At 45.1% G+C, this 21,714-nt stretch overlaps 2 protein-coding genes across 10 annotated transcripts in view; one reads left to right on the top strand and one right to left on the bottom strand.

Moving 5' to 3' along the window:
- The window catches only part of ZSWIM8 (zinc finger SWIM-type containing 8), a 67,338-nt gene extending 64,463 nt beyond the window's left edge, over positions 1-2,875 (top strand). For both annotated transcript variants that reach the window (XM_038181257.2, XM_038181256.2), the window contains one exon: positions 889-2,875. In XM_038181257.2, coding sequence (XP_038037185.1) covers positions 889-1,092 — 204 coding nt within the window. In that variant the 3' untranslated portion in view covers positions 1,093-2,875. The remainder of the gene's footprint in view (positions 1-888) is intronic.
- Positions 2,876-8,439: 5,564 nt separating this feature from the next.
- The window catches only part of NDST2 (N-deacetylase and N-sulfotransferase 2), a 130,139-nt gene continuing 116,864 nt past the window's right edge, over positions 8,440-21,714 (bottom strand). For all 8 annotated transcript variants that reach the window (XM_027459795.3, XM_027459792.3, XM_027459798.3 and 5 more), the window contains 8 exons: positions 18,108-18,290; positions 17,207-17,303; positions 15,744-15,867; positions 14,389-14,563; positions 14,007-14,177; positions 12,137-12,246; positions 10,541-10,643; positions 8,440-10,362 (listed from right to left, as the gene is read on the bottom strand). In XM_027459795.3, the coding sequence (XP_027315596.1) occupies positions 10,237-10,362; positions 10,541-10,643; positions 12,137-12,246; positions 14,007-14,177; positions 14,389-14,563; positions 15,744-15,867; positions 17,207-17,303; positions 18,108-18,290 (1,089 nt within the window). In that variant the 3' untranslated portion in view covers positions 8,440-10,236. The remainder of the gene's footprint in view (positions 10,363-10,540; positions 10,644-12,136; positions 12,247-14,006; positions 14,178-14,388; positions 14,564-15,743; positions 15,868-17,206; positions 17,304-18,107; positions 18,291-21,714) is intronic.

Genomic DNA, 21,714 nt, shown 5'->3' with positions numbered 1-21,714 from the left:
AGTCTGTCTTCACGACATCACAAAGCCCTGGCTGGCTGGTGTGCCAGTGCTGGCATGAATAGGGGAAGTAGCTTGGTCACCTACCAGTACAGATGAGATAGCTCAGGTTTTACAAGTTTTTTACTAGGATAAATGTGTTTCCATGAGCCAGCTGCCTGTTCCTTAAAACGGTGTAAACAGGACACCCTCCATACACCCTTTTCTCTGAATAAGCGACCATAAGGGTGGTTCTGTAGACATGCTGTCCAGGTTTGGTTAGCTGTCCTATCACCTGGCTGGTATTTCTGGCAATGACAGCTTCTTCACTTGAGCTGTTTTACTGAGCTCCATTAGGGAAACAGATTTCTCAAAGGCTGGACTGGCAATTTTGGAGCCTGAGTTGATAAACTGATGGAAGTAGCAGGTGACGACAGAGTGCTGGCCCTAGAGGTATTCTGTAGCAACTTAGTGCAAACCTCACTCTTGCCATACCCCTCAGTGCAGATGATGTCCAGTGACTGTGCCGGGTCCCCACATGTAACCTGCAGAACGAACAGTGTGAGGGCTGGGTGCTGCTGGGCAATGGAGCAGAGCTTTAGCTGACCCTTTTGCTCTGTACTACGCCACCAAATGGTGCTCATGAAGAAGAGAGTGCCTGCTGATGCTGTGTGGTGCATTTGGTACTCTGAGGTCAGCAGCTGCCTTGGCCACGTTAGGATGTAAGATACAACACTACTGTCTGTTGAGCTAACTCTCCTCTCTGTCAGAGCCTCTGAGTCTCGGGACCTCTCGCAGGGTAACGTGAGCGCGTGACGTATCACCTTTGGAGCTCTTGAGTCCTGCTAAGAATGTCACCAGCTTGCGGGTGGTGAGCAAATACCTTAAGGCTTTTTCCCTGTTCCCATCCAGTACATCCATCACCGGCTGATCCATCTCATTCCAGCTGACTACGATGACTTTGTGAATGCCATCCGCAGCGCCAGAAGCGCCTTCTGCCTGACTCCCGTGGGCATGATGCAGTTTAATGATATTCTCCAGAACCTAAAGCGCAGCAAGCAGACAAAGGAGCTGTGGCAAAGGGTGTCTCTGGAAATGACCACCTTCTCACCATGACAGCAGGCGGAGCTCCACGGACACACAACCCTTTGCCCTGCATAGTTGTAGTTCCATTTACACCATCCTTCCTTCTGGTGTCTTTTTTATTTTAGTTTTAACTTGTTGGAAACCACTGATTTGATGTATTTATACCATAACATTCCTCTCCAGCACTGTTGCGTGTTGGCGCTCTGCTTTGCTCGCTCTTCCTCCACCTTCCCAGTGGGTTGCAGGCTTCAGAGGCATCAGGTAATGAGAAGGAAGTCGAGCTGGCTGCCCTGTGGTGTAGTCACTGCTTTTTTCCCTGAGCCCCTGGAGGCTGTCCTGCGAGCAGTCTGCAGTGTGATTACGCACGTGTTTGAGGGGTGGGGGAGTCTGTCTTAAATATTTATTTTGGCATTTATAAATATGTAAACTTTTTTTTTTGTTTTTGTATGGGCTTCTCTTACTCCACACACCATCTCCTGTTGGGAGAGGCTGGGACTGCCGTGCACAGCCAGTGCTCCCTCCATTCCTTTCAGCACCTCCTGCTGAGAGAAGCTGAGACTGGAGTAGCAGGGCCGGGGCCACCTCTGCAGCTTTCTGCAGCAGCTGCTGCTGGCAGAGGCTGGAGCTGGGGCAGTCAAAGTCCAAGACTGCCCTGAGCTGCCTGGAGGCTGCCAGAAGTGCTCAGGCTCTTTCTCAAGAGTGTCCCTCACTGGGCACTCCTGGCTCTTAGGACGTTTTGATCCTGGTCGTTCGGAGTTGTACAATCGTGTTTCTTTTGGCTGGGGTATTACTCTCCTGTAATCAGTTTCTTATCCCTTGTCTCTTCTCGTTTCCTGATTAAACACTCGTTTTCTTAGACTGACTCTCTCTTCTCTCTGCTGTGATGTTGACAGCGATGGAACTGGCCAGCTGTGTGTCAGTGGGAGCTCCTGTGAGCTGCTAGCTAGCTGTCTTGCCTTGGGAAATAGCAGCCAGCACGAGGCAGGTGGCCAGAGTCAAAAGTTTCTTGCCTGGTACTGCTCTGAGAATGACGTGTCTCTGCAGAGGCTGAGGTACGTGCTGACTGGGTGGTGAGGGGCGTGAGCGGAGCTGGTGGCCTGGGGCATCCCGTGCAGCGTCTACTCTTCTGCCAGCCTCTGGGTTCCTCTTCCAGTGCGGACAGCAGCAATACCGTGTGGTGACGGCAGCTCTGTATTTCCAAAACCTTATGCAAAACAGTAGCTGCTCGCACTTGGTGTAATTGATAAGGACTAGTGGTGTGCTTCCATGAGTTTTAAGAGGTATTTGGTGGACTATCTCAGAGATGCAGTAGGGACAGTGTTGCAGAAAGTTAATTTTAGAAAGCTTTTATTTTTGTGCCAAGGAAATTTAAAAGGCTACTGCCGTCTGTAAGCATACAAGCACAGAAATTTCAGGGTTTTTTAAATTGGTAATCAGAGAATTGATGGATGTTAAGAATCTTAATGTCTCACTGGTAATATATTTTTGCTTCTTACTTGGATTTAAGCAACGGCAATAGGGAGCTTTTAGTTTCTGCAAGCTAAAAATGTATGCCTGTGTGATCTTTTCAATGATGCTCTTAAGAAAGTTAACTAAATAGGGCAAAGCAGATGAACAGGCTCCTTTGGTTTTCTTCCTTTACAACACAGGCCAGCAAGAGTAATCAAGGTTGTGCTTTTGATTGTACAACTATTTAAGTATCTCCTTAGAGCCCTTTGTATACCTCCATAAGGTGTTCTGCTGTCTAGTTACATGCTAATTATAAATGCTGATGCTTGTAAGAATGTGTTAAATTTTGTGTTTTTCAAACTAATTCTGTGTTGGTTGTGAGTTGTCTGTTATTGAGCAAAAGTCCAAGCTTTTGAAAGGACAGACACCCCCATCTCTGGAAGGTCAAGGTTCCTGGAGCACTTTCTCTGGTTCTTATATGTTCAGAACTGGGAAAGTAGTTTGGAGAAAAAATGAGTTTTCTAATAAAGTCTAATCTTTTCCTTTCCACTACACTTAGACCCTGAACGGGCAAGTTTTCAGACTCTTGCAATTAAAATACATCAGGAGCATGAGAACATTGTCACCAGTATCTTCGGTTTGAGGAAATACAGTGGAGCTGCTTACAGTGAGGTTAGAATGGAATATATAGGGAAGTGTACTTGCTCGCTTTTTGTGTAGTCCCCATAAAGTGTGTAAGAGAAAACAAACAGCAATACCCATTTTCTTTTACTGTGCTCGAAACTTTCTCTTTGATTGTTTTACCTGCTCTAGTCCTTATACAGAGATTGCGCTGCTTCCATTTGACAGACCCTGTCAGAGTTGTCTTCCAGCAGCTGCAGAGCCCATGCAGGAAGAGCCAGGGAATCTCACCTCAGACTGACATCGACCAAACAAGCAGCTCAGTGGTATGAGCCACAGGTCAGTAGTTTCAGAAGTTTCCAGTCTTTTCTCAGGAAAAAAGAGAGTACACACAAGCAGCTGTGAGAAAGAGGAGCTGTGTGGCGATGCTGCCTTCTCATTTAGTCACATCTGTCTCAACACACTCCACCCTGGGTCTCTGGAGCTATTTATCTTGTTTCTGAGCTGTATCCTATGGAAATGTAGCTGAGCAAGGACAGGAAAACAGTGAGATAGGAGATGATGTTTTCTTTTTCCTGCCTTGTGGTGGGTAGACTTGAAGTAATTTTCCCTTATATGAGATTAAGTGAGCCCTGGTGGCCCCAGATTTGTTAATTTACCATTAAGCTAGAAAAATTAATTCCCAGTGCAATTTTGTTATCTTGGTCACTATTCCAGGTGTGGGGAAAGTACTTAGGCTCAGAAATTCTGAAGATACTTCAGCAGAAAACCTGTGAAAGAGCAGAGGTCACAGCCACCTCAAATTCCCTCTGACTTCAGTTAACCATTGTTTTTTCATGTTGAGTACGTGTTCTCTAGGGTCCAAACCCTCACCAGCAACACATGTGCTCAGTGCAGGTTAGACTATCTGCCAGGCAGCTGCCTACTCTAGAGTTCTTCCAGTGTAGAAATGTCCTTTATGTAGCTGAGAAGCTGTTTTGTGTTTTTTTTGGGGGGGGATTGGCTACTGCTACTTCTCAGGCTTGGCAACAAATGCTGAATTTAGTCAGCATTAATAGTGACAGGTATTTGTCCCCACTTACGTGAAGATGGATGAAATTCTGTGACAGGTGACCTTGCAATGGGTTAATGTCTTGTTTGCTGAAGTCTAATTCGTGGTCCATTCCTTGAAGGTAGGCGGAATTAGGTCTTTAGATTGTCTGTCTTCCTTTGTCCTCTGTTTATGATGACTTTTTCTTCTTTGCCAGATTTATTTTTCTCATGTGACCATAGGAAATACTTTTTCTCTCCCCTTCCCTGAAGAAGTTATTATCCATTTAGTGTCTTTTCCCCTTACCTATATGTGGTCTTGTCCTTAAAAATAAAGCTGTATCTAGGACAATACCAGATCTAGACCTTAATCATTTGATCCCTGCATAATTTCTGAGTCTTTAGGGGGTAACATCTCGGCTTTATTGACTTGGTAAATGTGCCACAACTACAGCTGGACTTTGGGCTATTTGGCTTCTCAAGAAGGAATGGTGTGATGTTTTGCTCTTACACAGTGGATAAAATTGTGCTTGGTCCACATCTCTTGCTACAGATATGCCTTTTTTTCTGTATGACTCAGGTAGGTACACCAGGCTCCGTGAGAGCCTCCTTCCTGCTGTAGGGGAACATGGAGGACATACTCACCTTCAACCATCTTTCTTGCCAGTGAAAGTTTTCCCTTGGAAGCCCTTTCCAGGAATCCGAGTTAGCAGAACATTGCTTGCCTTTGGCCCGCAGTGTCTTTACAGCCAGTGAACAATCTGAGTTGGAGCTGTCATCTGATGATGTGACATGCCTAGCAGGTAGGACTAGAGTCAGCTGAAAAGCGTGTTTCTTTATATGCTTTCTTAACTCCTCTTTGGGATATGTATTCTGTGTACCCTAATTAGAGCACCATATGACGTGATTATGGTGAAATAACAAGAAAGAGGGTCTTAAATAGTTCCTTTTTGGTTTACTACCTTCCCTCTCATGCCCTAGCATAATTCAGATATGGATTTTTGAACTCCTTTCTGCTTCTTGTTCCTATTTTAAGGATACTTGAACTTGAGGCAAGGTAGGCAAGGCTCCTGTCAAGGAGTGTCATTAATCTGTGAAAACTGCAAGTGCAGTTTGGGGATATTCTGTGCTAGGGTTTCAGTTTGAGCCTATGATTGATTAAAGTGTTTTCTCAGGGCTAACTGCCAAATGCAAGCCTTGTGAGCTGTCACAAGGTAACTTCACTGCTGCGTATTGTTAATTGTTGGTACAGTAACAGTGTCTGTACTCTGTAAGCAATTGTTTTCTGTTCAATGTTGCCTGTTTGCAGTTATAGCATAGCTACTTAATACTGTACAGTCTGCACTGCACAATTACTCAATTGCTGTAAGGGGATGGTGAGCTACAAGAAGGGTAATGCATTAAAAACCTATTGTGTATAGTATGTGTACGTAGATGGCATGCAGTTTGACTGTGGAATGGTCCCTCGTAATTTCCTTTGATTTCATGCTTTACTTCACCTTGTTTAAGTCAACCAGGAGTGTATCGCTGTTAGAAATGCTGGGGCTTTAAGGGCAAAAATCGTGCAGGGCCTTAGTGTCAACACGTTGTTAAAAAACTTGTCATGCGCCTTTTTCAATACTTGACTAGACAGAATTCTGAGAACAGTCTGATTTGTGATCCTTTGTTACCAATGCAAAGTAAAGAAGCTGGTTTTCAGCCTGCTCTTGCAGTGTCAGAATTATGGATATATGGTCTGCAAGCATTTTGGAGAGACTAGACAAGTCAATAAAGTGATACGGATGAGAATGGGGAGGACTTGTGTCTTGAAAGGCAAATAGCCTTTACAGTCAACAGTAGTTTGAGGAGGTTAATAAATTATTTGTACATATTCCACAACAGTATTATAGATGAAAGTGTCAGGCGTGCTTTGTTGTACCAAAACCAACTTGTAAAGTGCTTTTCAGTGATAAGAGTTAGTTCTTAAACTTAACTCTAAATGTTTACTCTTTTTTTTTTTAATTCCACAAGCCATTACTAACAGGGGGACAGAACCAAACAAGAGTTAAAGCCCAAATAACCGGAGGGACGGTACCACTACTCACTCTGTTGCCTACTGAGTGAATGGATTTTTTCTTCCTAGCGTGAGGCAGCCTGCTGTAAGCACTTGTGTTTGTTAGATTACAGTGACTTGGTGGCCTACTCACAGGTGCACAGTGAGTCAGCAAAGGGATGAACGACCAGCTTCATTTGGCACGTTCAGGTCAGTTTGTCACTAATTTTCTTGCTCTGTTGTTATTGCTACAGCAAAATGACCAGTAAGGAACCAAAGGAGCCTCTTAGTCAACTGTGCATTTGAGACCACTGAAAAGCAACAGGACCAGCTTATTTGTTCAAGATGCTTGTTAGATTAATGTAACTTCAGATCAATGTTTCTTTCTGATTTCCAGTATCTGTAGGCTTCTGCCAGGATTATGCCTTTGTGGTGCTGTCATCCATTTAAAAAAAAAAAAGGCAATTTTCAGGGATCAGATTGTATGTAGAATTGAGCCATGCTACCTACATAGAAATTCAGGACCTTTAAAAGTTTTTTTTACTCTTTAATTGGAGGCTCATACCAGTTGTCAGCATTGCCCTGTGTTTCCTGTACTGAATAAAAAGCAGTCTATTACTAAGTATCTTTCTGATTGAATTCCAGAGGTCGTGAGTGAGTAAAAGTTTCAACTTAATGTTGCTGAGCATTCTTTGCTAAGGTTAAAAAAAATAAATAAATAAAAGTTTTCTTAGCATTTGTTTTGCCCATTCTCACCTGCCATGCACATTTCCAGTTCTGAAGTGATGTTATCCTGCTACTATTTTAAAGTCACTGACCTTTCTGATGGCTCAATTTCCTATGCATCAGACAAAAAAAATACATTACAAAACAATTTTCAGGTAATGTTCTGTGATTAACATTATCCTTGTCTTGAAAGCTGACTACTTACCATGAAATTTTCCTTACTGAACAGGGAGTTAAGATAAGGTTTATTTAGTACTTACTTCCACTGTTAAAATGAGTTGTGAGGGTAAGTGACTGTGTCAGTACCTAGTAATCAGCGTATCTCACTGGAAAAGACTTCTGTTGGCTTTTTGAAATTAGACCTTCTGCTATTGTAAGAGCTTCTTTTAAAATGTGGGGGAGGCTCTTCCCACAGCTTTGAAGGGATGACTGGAAAATGGGATGCTTTTACTGCAGCGTGCTCAAAGAGGAAGTTACCAGCTTTGGGAATGACTCTTCAGCAGCTAAATCAGATAAGAACATCCTACATCTGGATCTGGCCACAGCAGGTGATTTGTTTTCCATTACTGTATGCAGTGAAGAACTAGCGTAGCATAGAAATGAAGTGATCAGTGGGAATGAGGATATAGAGCTGCCTCTTGCTGCCTTGACTGAGGGACCATCACCAGTTTAACAACCCCGACATTTAGAAAGCCCCTCATACATTTATTCTTGGTACTATTATTATTATTATTATTATTATTATTATTATTATTATTATTATTATTATTATTATTATTATTATTAATTTATTTATTTCCTATTTCTATTATCTATTTCTATTTTCTATTGAAAATTTACCACAATCTTGAGGTAAAGTATGAAGTAATTGTCTAAGTGACAACCTGTAAGGGATTAAAAGAAGGAAGATGTGCATAACACCAGCAGTAGCACAGTTCCTGGGATCCTTCTGTGTAAAAAATAATAGTAATAATAATAACAATAATAACAACAATGATAATACCTGCTCTTTTGATGCTGTATTTGTTTCTGAAGTGCCTGGTGAAGTGAGAGCTGAAAGGTGGTTTTACAATTCTGTCACTACTGTGACTACTTAAATAATACTTTCTTACCACATGGATGTAAGGTAGGTTTACCTATGGGCTGCTGGCCAAGGCCAGGCAATGGATGCATGTCTGGACAGAACGTTGACAGCAAAGCTCTGTTGCTGCAGCTGGGAGCTACTGCAGTATAGGTGGGAATAGCTCTAAAGTCATCACTAGTACAAACCAGTAGGAATGAGTCTCCAACCACAGGTTCTCTGTGCCGAGCTGGGACCTGCAACCCTATAGATGCACGTGCAGAGAAAGACATCTTTAGTACACTGTTACTGCTGCAGAAAGAGCTTACAATTGTTATTAAAACAAACACCTCCCAGATATCAGCTGTAAGAGCTGGAGTAGGTTTTTCTTTTTTTTTTTTTACTTTACCATTTTAGCAGCTGACGGTCCATGACATCACCCCAAAGCATCACAAAGAAGAAAAATAAGTAGTACATTTATTGAATCCACTTACTACTACTTCTAGCTTTTATTCAGACACTTGTGCTCAGTTTCGAGAGCCAAGAATTTCTTCATTATCATTCAATGTGAATGATGCTGTACATGATCCAGTGCAGGAAGTTGGGCTCTTCTCTCCACCAGGAGTGAGAGAGGTGTTTCTAGTCTTTCTGTCCTGTTTTTTTTTTTTTTTTTTTTTGGCTGCACAAAATAACCCTTTCCAAGGGCACATGAAATAAAATACTATATTGCATACTATATACATTTACATACAACGGTAAATGCACCATTCATTCAGAAATACACAATACCTAAGGCTCAATGGAAAAGCTTGGTTGAAGCAACTTCTCTCCCCCAACAGGAGAAAAGACGCTCACGACAGTTGTGGAAGTTCCCATGATCTGTGGTCGCATGGATCCTGCCCCCCTCACACTGCAGCAATAGTTACGGGCCATCTGTGTCCAGAAAGGGGGGGACAATGGCCCATGTGACTTCAGAAGCCCACGGCTCAGCAACAGAAAACCTGTACAACCATGACGGAGGATTTCCTCTGAGAAAAATTATCTGGCAACTGCTGGAGGAGGCACAGCACCTTAGTGTACTTACTTGACTATGTGCAGAAGTATTAATCTAAACAACGAGCCCCTTTTGGATACAGGAAACCACTTAGAACTCTAAGCTTCCCCTTTATATCTGAATAGTACTTACTCTTGACTGTTTTTTGCATTTCTCCTTGGACTGTTGGACTGCTGGGGGACTAAACAGGTGTTAGCTATCAGCATACATGGTAGAGACCCTGGAGCTGTTGAAAAGACAAAAAAGTTGCTTTTTTTTTTTTAAAGCTGATCAGACACAGGGAATTGAACAATCTGTTTCAGCCTTATTTAACAATACCTGAGCTTTGCCTCCCTTAGCTACTGTGCTCTGCTAACACAGGCCTCCAAAGTGCTCTAAAGGGGACTTACCATTCCTTCCATTACCTTCTGAAATGGCTAAAGTCCTTACAGAGAAATCTTTGCCACGTTGTAACATATGGCAACCTTTTCCCTAAGATAAGAAAATTCTGTGTCAGTATCTGCAGCTTTGCCTTATCTCCCACTGCCCATTGACCAGAGTCATTGGACATCGTATCATACCTGCAAGGCTGCAGATAAGGAGAGGCAATCTTATTTCTGTTACATCTGTCTCCAAAAAGGTGCAGTCCACAACACCCACACACAGTGGCACTGTAAGTAATAACCGTGGCCACTATCCTGGGGAGGAACAAGGTGTTCTTGTACCTTGCTGTTGCCAAACACACTGCTAGATAAAAACTGGGGTTCAAGGGACCAGATTCCCCTTTTATTAAGCTGCTCCTCTTTTCTCAGCAGCGGGCCCAATACCTTACCTCTTAAATCTTTTTTTTTTTTTTTCTGGACTCATAAGGGAAAGACATCAACCCTCCAGCTAGTGCCCATTTCATATACTGAGAAGAGTAATTTAAACATAAAATGTTAACGGCTCTCTCTCCTGCTTGAAGTAGGGCAGGCAACACAAATCCTTCCTGCAAGTAAGAGTCAGAGTGTAACACACCAATAATACCCAAGAATGAGATTTGTACTCCATGCCCCAGGGCAGTGTCAGAGGCAGCAGCCCCTCCCAATGGCAGGGAAAGGTTCCACGCACACGTTCTCTGCTACTGCTCATTTGTCCAGTTGTTCTGGCTTGACAAGAGATGGCGTCACAGCAGGTGTTGGAGCACCACACATCCCAATGGCACTGGGGACAAGGGAGTCCCCCTCAGCTCCAGCTGGAGTTCTGCAGTTCCTCCCTCAGCCAGGTTGGAAGGGGCTGTCCAAGTCTGTTCATCAGCTTGGATAATTCAATGTTGTGCTCCCGGTAGAAGTCTCTTAGGAACAACCGTGACTGTGTGGAAAAGACAAACCAAATTAGCGTAAAAGAAAATATTACCCTGAGCACGTTTCTGTCCCTGTTCCACATGTCATTTCCTACCACTGATGGTAGGAAAATCCAGGTTTGTTTGCTCGTTGTGTTTCGTGTTTCTGTATCTCTTGCCACCAATAAATTTGAGACAGTTACTCACCGAGGAATCCATATCAGGGTATTTTCTTCCTTTACTCTTTCCTAGGCATTTAGTCTTTCCTCCATCTAGCAGCTGGCACCAAAATCCTTTTGCTTCATCAAATCTGAAAAGGACACTTGTGTTTAGAAGATACAGCCACACGCTCAATTAGTAGCAGCAGAAATTAAATAACTCCACAGCTATTTTGCATTTCAATGCTTTTTTTTTTTTTGGTTTTGTGCTATTCAGTTGTTGTTCTTGTTGTTTTTAGCACTTCACTACTGTGACAAGAAAACCTTTACAACCACAATTGGTTCAGCTTTATGCAAATTTGAGAGATAACTTAGTGTTACTACATTTGTCTGTCAAGCTTTGGTGAAAAAAAATAATCAATGCTTTAATGTATATAAAATTCTTTTAAAACTTCTCTTTAGTTGAGAGGTGTTAGACGATCCCCCTGTGTGTTTGAAGCCTCAGTGCTTCTTCTCTTGCTAAAACACAGGTATAAGGCAATGCTGGGAACCATGTCAGGTCTATCCTGTCCCTCAATCAACCAAAGGTGAGCTTGAGGGTTGAACAAGTACCAAACTCTGAGGCAAGCTGACCAACACTGCTTCTTTTCTGACCCAGGGTGAAGGGGAGGGGAATTGTAACAGTCAGTATCACTACTGTAAGTAGTCCATTTACTATCATGACATGTGCTTCAGCAAGTAAGGCTTTCAAGTAATCTGGTATTTCCTTAAATGTGCACACACCCCTTTAGAAAACTCCTGTAGGAGGAGAGGGCCTGAATTGGTACTGCTATCTTTACCATTGAAGGAAGGACAACTGCAGTGTGCCTACACACACCGACACACCTACCACCCTCAGCTAGCATAGGCTGAGGTAGCAGAGAAGATGCGAAAACAGGTTTCAGCTGCAGAGAGCAATATTACATGATTCAAGATTGCCGGCAGGCTTACAGAGTTTCTACTGATATTGCTACAGTTCACCTTGAGCTAGGACTTATTTAATCTGTTCAGATTAATTGCACTTACACTGTGGACAACATCACAGTAATGGCTGAGTAACATCCTTCAACTTAGCAGCAGCAAGGTACTGCCTCTGCTAACTCTTCCTCAGACAGCTCTGGGCACCTGTCAAGTCCACGTCTTCTGTAATAATAAGCTCTTTACCTCGAAACTGTGTGATGGGTCCCTAATCTCCATCTAGGTGAACATAAGAGCAGCCTGTCACACATTTTTATCATACCTTTTTCTGCTTTCTGTCAGATTCAATGTGTAACACCAAGCATAAGGAGCTCTAGTAATTCCAGCACCTTTAGTGAAACCACAAAGACCAAATGGAAAACATCATAATTACTGCTGTGAGCAGCTTCATGCTTCTCCATGACAGTGCCAAAAAACACCCCTCCCCTTTCATTTCTGGAAAGACTAAGTGATGATTTCAGTCTAGTATCTCATGCTATCCAAACACGACCATCTGAACCTAATTTTGGGGTTTAGACATAACTTCTGAAACCTCGGCAGGTCGTGCAGTCAGAGATGACATATTCTTCCAATCAAGTTAGTATCACACGTGGCTGAGAAAGCAGCTTCCCCCAAAACAATTCCCTACCTGAGGGCCTGGGTGTAGTTGAAGAGTGGTGTAACTCCCAAGAACTTCTGGATGTTGTCCATTACAGAGGCAGGGTTGTGTCTCAGCTCCTGACCATCCACAATGAGAATCTGAAATAAAAGCAGCCACTTTAACCTCTGGCAGCTTGTGCTGAGTGACAGTTGTGAGCTTTCTGGCTCTCAGAACTGCCCTGGGCCTTCACTCACGTGAGTAAAGGCTACTGACATCTGTCTATTCCAGAGCCACATGGGGGGATGTGGCCCAATGAACCCCAATAGGCTTTGCTTAATAAACTTGTCTTTGGTCAAACTCCCCTGGAACTGAGCACTGAGGCGCAGCAGTAGCATGATTTATAGATTGTCTCATGTATCCTTTTTTAGAAGTCAACCATTAGGCTAAGTATTCTTCTGTAACCTAAGATTGCTCTCCTGTTAAATGTATGATAGACAATAATGAACACTTGTGCTAATAAATTACCTATTCCAAAGTACACAGCAGAAAAACAGTCCTGTGAGCAGGAGACCCTGACAAATAGAAAGTACAAGGACGGTGTAACAATACAAAGGTACCACCACAAAGAGCAGCCGTGCAATGTGATTTATTTCATTATTTTAAACAGTGACCACACCCGTTGGTTTCACTGGCTCTATCATTCCTCACAGGAATAGTAAAGCAATGAGATTCGAGTCCAAGAATGTGACGGTACATTTATGTAGGAACAGTTGATGTTTGTCTGCTCCAGCTCCACAGACATGGAGGAAAGCAGTAACTATGAAGGAGGCAGGCTGAGCTATTGGTTAAATTCCTAATTCTCACACACAGAAGGCATGGGTGGCAGTATTGATCACGCTGTCCTGAAGGAGTTCCTACTTGCCACTTCTCCTTGCAGTGTGGCACCAGTGACTTGCTCTTTCTGCTAAATACTCCATGACAAATAGCTGGATTGCACCAGTCCTATTCTGACAGTAACCAGGGATATAGGTCTTGCTTTATTCTCCCTTCTCTCTTTTAGTCTTGGCAGATCTATCACATGCAGTTATTCTCTGCCAAAAGAGCAGCCTAAAGTGACTAATGGGCATTGTAACGCTGCTGGAGTACAGACTGTCTGAGCAGAACTGCAGTAACAGAAAGGAATTGAAAAAATATTTTCCGACTCACAATGTATTAGACAGCTTATAAATGTCTTGGGAATTTAGAGACAGAAATGGTCTGTAGTGTATATTAATTGACCTTTTGCAAATTTGTACACAAAACATAGAAACCTGACATGTCTGCAGTGAAATTTCCCCTCAGCAGACATCTAAAGACTTCACAACATGGAAAATACAAGACCAAGAGTCCAAGAGCCTCTCTTTAAAGCAAGGAAACCACAAGTGGATGAATACCCGCTGGGCCTGTAGAGGGTCCCAGGGCTGCAGGCTGCCTAGAAGAAAGGAAGGGAGTGCTGACACTGCTGTTTGTCCTGAACCTCTCAAGCCTGGGAGATCACAGAATTGCCTTGTACTCATTTATGTTTACAAATGCAGTAAAGTACAAAATTGAAGCATTCAAGTCTGATTTCTTACCAGCTCATAATAGGAAGAAGCAAGTGGTGGTTCTTGCTCCAAAAGACAAGACAGAATGTGAAATGAAAACAGAACATAAAGGGTTGGGGGTGAGGGAGTTAGGAGGAGAGAGAGGGGTTTGTTCCCAGCTCCCCAACAGTAAACCTCAAAAGGGCCCCAAGAGACCACTCCCTGCTTTGTCATCTCAGTTTCAGGCCAGCCAGCAGGGTTCATCCCGTGGGCCCAAGGGCTTTGCACGATCTCATCCAAACTCAGCAATGTCAAGGCATCATCAGTCTATTTCACCCTACTGCCAAACGTCCTACCTGCCCAGAGGGGTAGTACGTCAGCCAGCGCTCCAGGTGAGTTGAGTACCAGCCAGGGAGCAGGCATCGGCTCTGCAGGTTGCGCAGTTCCTGAGGGGCCTGGGATTTTGCAGAGATCACTTGGAAGAAGGTGTAATTGAGCGCCACAGGGTCATTGTGAGCACGCTGGTGCTGAAAAATACAAGCTGAATTAAGGAGCAGGAAAACAAAATTCTACCCTTCCTGCACCAGCTTACACACCAATGCGCACACCCTTTGTACCTGACCCTGCAGGCAGCCTGCATCACCTCCCCTGGCCTGCCTGTGGAAATGGATCCATGGTTTTCTGCCCCACTGGAACATTTGTCTCACTCTCACCCAAAGAACAGTGTAGGAAAGTTACCTGGTACCATGAGTAGGCTCGGTCAGCAGGGTTGATCAGAACTGTAATGATTTTGGCTCGAGGAAGCAGGGCTGCACCGCGTTTTGGTACCACCTCTGTGTCAAAGTAATTGGCACTCTTCTCAAACATGAAGTCTGTGCTGGCATTGGAGGGGATGGGAAAGAATTCCATGTACCTGCCGAACAGACGGGACGCTGGTGAACAGCATGGCCTGGTAAAGACAAGGCACTGCAAGCTCTAGGAGAAAGATTCTGTTCACAAAAAAGGCCAGAACCAGCCACCTGCCCTGCCACTGACCGTTTGTTTAGACCTAAATCATTTGTCTCTTTGTACCTCTGTTCATAGCTGAGACATGGGGTCAAGAACTTTGCTGTGCCTCACAGAAGCCTGTAAAATCGGTAACACAGAAACTCTAAGACATTTGAATAATGGGAAGGGAGAGGGTAAAGAGGACAAGACACTGTAAATCACTGGAAGACTGCTCTGCTGGACTTTAGGCTTAAGAACTCAGATTGTATCCTAAACATAAACGTTGCCCTCTTGCATGTGGTGCTACATTCAGCTCAAGTTGGACGGCTTCTCCAGGGGATGCACATGAAAGCCCACGCTTTCTATGCCCATCTCTCAGCTAGCAGTACTGCTCTGCAGCACAGACTCACGGGAGCTTCACTCAAGTACCAAATACCTTCTGGTATCTTTTCACCAGTCCTCTAAGTGTACAGAGAGGTCACACAAGGTCCTGCATTGCGTGGGGAAGGAAATCCCATGGCAGAAATCTGACAGCTGTCCCTCAGAGCCAGACACAGGGGAGTGGTGGCACAGTGCACCCAACTGTCATGCTTCAAGCAAGACGCACGGGCAGTATCTCTGCCCAGAAACACAGTGGCATGATAGTGCCATTGTGGCTTTGTATCTCTCTGCCAGGTGGAAACACTTTACCGTAACTGCACACTTGTACAGGTGGAGATCAGGGTATGCACGTGGCCAAAGAGACACTGCCGTCAGCGTAAGAACCCAGGAAGAACTTTTCAGTGAGCACACTGCTGTCTGTTTTACGTGTCAAAGGAGAAGAAACCTCATGACAGCAGTGGGTTCAACAAAGAATAAATTTTTAAAGCTAAATCATGCCCTCAAGTATCTCCTGGTGAACAGTTACTAAGATCACAAACTACCTGTCCTGCTCCTGGGAATAAACAGTTGGATGAGCAGGAAAACAATGTGCTGAGCAATAGCAATGAAAACAATTGGTCAGAAATGGAGAAGCTACTAACAAGTCTAAGGTGGACACAGAGACAGACTCGGGAAAAGATAACACGTGCAACTTATCACAAAAGAACTAATGTCAGGATTCTTACCAATCGATTCCTTTATGATAGTTGGGTCCATTGAAAAACTGGATCTCCTCAAAGGTGGATGGACTTGGGAAGTTACTGGTGACGGCTGGATGCAAGGTCAAGAAAAAGTGCACAGCTGTGGTGCCTGCAACAAGAACCAGTTAACGGGACCAGGGTCACACACAGTTGGCTGAATGAAAGGCTTTCTCTGCACAGAACAGTCCCAGATGGCCACGCTCCTGTTACACACAGCTAACACACCCCTCAGCACACGCAGGTTACAACAGCAGACACACCAAACACTTTGGGGCTGAGCATAGGTCAGAAGTTCAGTCCCAGACTTTAACTCATGCAGCTGGTTTAAATCACCTCCTCAGCACAGCAGCTGCCACCCATGGTGACTATATTGTGTTCTTGTCATGGCTGGGCTACTCCCATCCTTTTTTTCCCTGTTAGCACAGCCACACTGTCACGTGGCAGAACCCAGACCTGCTAAACAGACGTGACCTGGGCACTGCAGGACAACACCACACACTTGGGAAGGAGATGTACTAGAGGCATTATTTTCCTCAGATGAGAATTCAGCCGGACGTACAGCTCGGCCTGCCTCTGCTGTGGATGTTTCCCTTAACCCAGCCTAGCCTGACAACCCGGCTCTGCACCCCGCTGTCGGGCTCCAGCAGGTCAGTATATCGTATGCCAGGGGAAGGTTTTCTTACTGTGCCACTGCAAGCAGCCTGGGCCACGACATAGGACCCGCACTGCACACACACCAGCAGAGCTTCACAGCGACACCGGCAGGAGACAGTAGTTTGGCTGGGAGAGCTTCCTGCCACAGGCAGGATCACCATTTGCTGCGCATGACTGGTGGCTGCTGTTTCAATGCACTACAGAGAAAGCCAAGGTTTGAAAACCTGGCTTTGGGTGAAGAGATCTTGCTGTCTTCAGACTAGAAGGGAGTCCTCAGGACAGTACGTACAGCTGCCAACCACGATGCCACAGCAGTTAAGAGCTGGTGACAGAGGTCAGACAAAAGAGGATCTCAGCCTCCTACTGGCAGTGACATGGAGCATGCAGTGCGCACAGAGATCTGTCGCAATAAAAGCACTAGGGGACATTCATCGTAACCTTTGCTAAGCGTGTGTTTAGTCCTGCTGACAGCTTGTGTCTTGTGAAAATCTAAGAAAGGTCATGGTTTCTCTGAGCTCGTGGGGAAAAGCCAAAACACAGCTCTGCAGGTAGGGCTTCTTCCTGCAAATCAGGACTGATCTGAGGAAACTGCCAACATGCAAAGTGACAGACTTGCCAGATTTAATTTAGACCAAATCTGACATTCTCTGAAATATCCTCTGTGGTCATTTGGCAGCTTGCACAAAGGGCAGCCATACAGATCTACAACAGAGATCCTTCCAGCTCTCCTCTCTAGAGGAATGAGATGAAAGTTGCAATCTACTTTTTAGATAAATTAGAAAGATAAACATTACCAGTTTTCTGAGGTCCCACGATGAGGAACTTGGGGAGTCGATCACATGTTTTCTCTTTGGACCAGATATCCTTGTGCCTCTTATCATCGCAGGGATTCTGCAGCATAAGAGATGGGATTAAGCATTACCACAGGAGCAAATGGAAAGGGGAGGAAAAGCTGCCAGGCCAGTCCTCCAGGGAAGATGCTATTAGCATATGAAGAACACTTCACAGCCACACTGCTGCTCTGCCAGGCATCAAGAAGAATTAGAGAAAACAGGAGGGAACATTTTCAAACTCCAAAGTGATACAGGAGCCAAAGTCCCCCTGAGAGTGTTAACCACAGGTCTTGCCCTACGCAGCCACACTGGGTGGGGCCCCCCCGATAGTACAGCTCAGCATCTGTGGAATTCTGGCAGACAGACAACTCTATCACCCTCAGCTAATTTCATCTGCTCATTACCATGCAGAGAGCTGCTGTGCTGGGATAAAATGGAATAAACATGTTTTTATTTAATGAACATGAATTCTGCGGTGTGAAATTACTTTACGATTAATCACATTAACATGCCTGCAAGCTTTTCCAGCAACAAACAGGGCTCCTTTCCTCATACACTTAACATTTCACAGCGCCTTGCTCTAATATAAGCCCTTTCATGATCCAAACTTCCACCAACCTCCTTCCAGTCACCTCTGACAGCCATCCTTGCCTCCAAGCTCACACTGTGACTGCGGCCTACCACCCCTGGTCCCCCATCCCTTCCACTTTGCGATTTGCCCCCTGCAGCCTGAAGCCACAAAGGTTAAACCTAACGACTTCATGCATTACCACGCTGTGCTCTGCAGCAGCAGTCTCTCTGCTGTAAGTGTGGGACACACCTCTTGGAAAACCACTAAGAGCGGTTAAAACTGCCTTCTCACCTGCCACAAGGGATTCTTCTCCTGGGGAAAGATTTCGAAGTACTTTTTTGCAAGTTGGACAGGGGGCAGTGTTTGCAGGCGAAGATTGGTCCAGCACTGCACAAACTTGACCAGGCTCTCAAAGGTGTACAGTCCCAGGCGGTCATTCCCATAGTTAGACAGGTGGGTCATGAAGATGCTGATCTGAAAAGAAGGAGGACATGGGATGCTGCTAAAGCAGGTAATGGTGCTGTTTCCTCCTGGCTTGTTTGTGCTGCCAGGAAGAGGCCGTTCGCACCTCAGGCTGCCCTGCCTGTCTGGGCTGACAAACAGCACTGCACCGCTGAAAAATTAAATATATTTTGTGTTTGCAAGGCAGCAGAAACTCAGGACGGAAGGAGGGACACGCACCTCTCAGTAACCTCTGGGAGTGGCGGCAGAGGTAAGCTCTGCCTGTGAGTCCCGAACAGTTTCAAAAGCCCCTTCAGGTGGCTCTGGGACATATTGGGGAACAGGCAGTGACTCTCTCTAGACAAAAACAGGAGCTTCCCCTTCTCTCTCCAAGGCACTGCCAGGGCAGCTGTAGCTGCAGCATCTGCTCCAACCAGCAGGGCAGCCGCTGGGAGCGGGGCAGCATGCTGCACACCAGGGCACAGGACAAGTTTTCACAGGAGTTATTGCAGGCCTGCAGCCTGTGCCTAGGGGAATGCAGTGGATTTCTGTCAATTCAACCCAGCAGCGCTTTGCCAGAAACGAGGCTAGAACCACACCAAGGCTAGAAGTCAGCAAAACAAAAGCAGCACGTTAAGGCCAATGGAAGAATGACTTATGTGTGACAGAGCCCTCCGCATCCAGTGCCTGCTGCTGCAGGGAGGGGAGGGGACCTCAGTAATGGCACTGCTCAATCCTGGTGAGGCCAGCAGCCAACAAGAGGCTGTGTTGGCAGGGGGCAGGAATGGCCTTCCTTCTCCTAGTAGGGAAGAGCAAAAGGAGGAGGGGGGAGACAGATGGGTTTGGATGAAGAGGTTTGCTGGCACTCAGGAGGTCTGAATTCAGTTTTCTGCCCAGTGTCACCACGGGCTGTTACCAGTGCATCTCAGCTGGAGCTGCTGAGCGATAGTACCTCTGTGACTGACCATCCCCAAGACACTGGAAATTAATTTAATCCTGTCCATGAAGGGATCACACATCAGGGTCTTTGCATATGCAACAGCAAATAGTGGTGGCACTCTGGGACACGCAGAAACTGAATGGAGTTAGAGAGTTAGCACATTTGTCTGCCTGTGAATTTTTCACTTCTGGTTTCCTACCAAGCTGACAGGGGCCCTGCTAGACAGGCTGTGGCACCCACACTTCAAAGAGCAGCGTGCACTTGGTGCTGTTGTGCAAAAAGGATGTGCTCAGTTCGACACAGCAAAGCACAGAAAGATCTGGGCTGTAGTATGGAGCACACTGGAAGGCAAAAGGATGCGTCTCCTGTTGTCTTTTTCCCATTTTTGAGAGACACCAGGAGGTGGTGTGATAGCAAAGGGTGCCTCATCCCCTGACATACTGGTGGAACATTTAGAGGAAAGGTTTGCTGCACGAAGTGCCTGACCCACTGCCATAATCCAAGCACTGCAGCAGGGAGGACACAGAGCACCATCAGGAACACTTTCAAGGTTTGCAGAATAAAAAGCTTGCATGGGACCAAGGTTAGCCACTATGTCTCAAGACTAATTGCATTCAGTAAGATCTTCATGCCATCTGTGTCTCACATAAGTAATGCTATCATCTGCAGACAGTCTCAAGCAACGTGGCTCACAAGACAAGACCAACCAAAGAGACATTTCCCCAAGTGTGCAGCCACGTCCTGCGATACCTGTACACTGGTAGCCAAGGCCAGGCAGCTTGCTGTGCCTTGCCACAGCTATGGCTACCAAAACAGCTCTGTGCGTTCCTTCTGGTATAACCTACATTCACAATGGCATGCTTTTCTTTCTTTCACGCTGAGAAAAATTCAGAGGAAATGGCACAGAGAGCCTCAAATACAGAAAACAGGAGGGTAAGAGCATCCTTACAATACATAAAAGAAGCAGCTGTGGGCACAGCATTAACCTGCTGGGTGTGCAGTATGAGCAAAAGCCTTTGTGAGGATGATCAGAAAGACGCCCTTTGCTTCTGGGAAAGAGACTGGGCACAAGGCAGCCCATCCACCGAACAACAACCATTCTTTTTACTGACACCAGACCGTATTCACTAGTCAGAAGATCAAACATCATCTGTTTGCACTGTGGAGTTAATTACATGCACACAGGCTTGGAGACTCCTGCATGTGTATATCCACTCAAAGAGAGCTGGAAGCACCAGAAAGGACTGAAAGAGACTGGTCCAAGTTTGCCATGGATCACTGCTGGGGCCGTGGGGTTAGCCAGCTTTCTATCAAGTCCGTGAGATGGCTCTATCAGTGAGGGAAGGAATGTGAGGGCCTGAGTCACTGTGCAAACACAAGCAATGAAGAGGAGCTTAGAGCACGAACCTCCACTGCTGACAGAGAGAGAAATGCTCCGCTGCCAAAAGGAAACGGAAATGTAAACATGGAAAACACAAGAAGGTGTCTGAAAGAATTTTAAAAGTCACCCTGAAGAGCCAACAGTAACTCTGACAAATAAAGCTAATCCTGCACCAGAGCACAATCTTTCCAAACTTTTACGATCATGGATCACTGCCAGCTGCCTCGATCATCATATGCTTATCAGCAAAGTTTACCAGGTAGCTCTAGAAACTATGTTTCTACAAATTCCTTGGCACAGCCTCCTAGACCAGCAATGACCTCTTCATTAGTCTGGTAACTGGTTTTCCAAGAGAGACCTATGTCTCTTAAGTTTCACAGTGGTTATTTCTGCAGGCATTCTTTAAGATCTGACTATTATAGTGGGACAAGGTAGAATAAACCCTACATATGGAAACAGCAATCCAGAAAAGCAGGGGTTACAGAGAACAGATCAGTTTCTTTCTATCCGACCAATGATGTCAAAGATCACTCAATATGCACAGCCAAGATTAGGTTTTGCCTTACGACAGACTTTTATTAAGGAGGTTTTATTAACGAGGCGGATTTAATTGTTGTATGTAAAGCTCGCAATTTTGTCTCTGGTGATGGGGACTGAAGGTTGGCTTCCAGAACGGGAAGTATAAACCCCTACGGTTTTGTGGCTAGGCTGTAGTAGACTCATACTTCCACAGATCATATACCAGGCCAGAGATGGTATCATTCAGAGAAACGCAGGGCCTGTCTGTGAACTACAACCTGCGTGTGATGCACCCAGAATGTACTGCAAGGGCTTTTTCACTATCAGGGGTCTAGCATTAGAGAGGGACTGAGCTGTAGGGAAAAAATAAATAAATAAATAAATTAAAATTAAAATTAAAATTAAGCTCATTACGGGACAAAGTTTGACTTCTGATTCACTGAGCTTCTGCAGCCCCAACCAAAGGTGACTAAAGCCACACATTCAACTCTGCAACCAGAGCCACTGATGTTACGTGACAAATCCCACAAAACAAGTACTCAGTGGCTGTGACCAGGGTGCGCACCTAGTCAGAAAGAACGTACTTTCTCTCAGATCTGCTTGCATGGTTTCTTACC

The sequence above is a fragment of the Anas platyrhynchos genome, chromosome 6 (genome assembly GCF_047663525.1).
Source record: "Anas platyrhynchos isolate ZD024472 breed Pekin duck chromosome 6, IASCAAS_PekinDuck_T2T, whole genome shotgun sequence".
NCBI classification, from domain to species: domain Eukaryota; kingdom Metazoa; phylum Chordata; class Aves; order Anseriformes; family Anatidae; genus Anas; species Anas platyrhynchos.
Note: the sequence above shows the minus strand (reverse complement) of the source record. Positions and strands in the feature narration are given on the sequence as shown.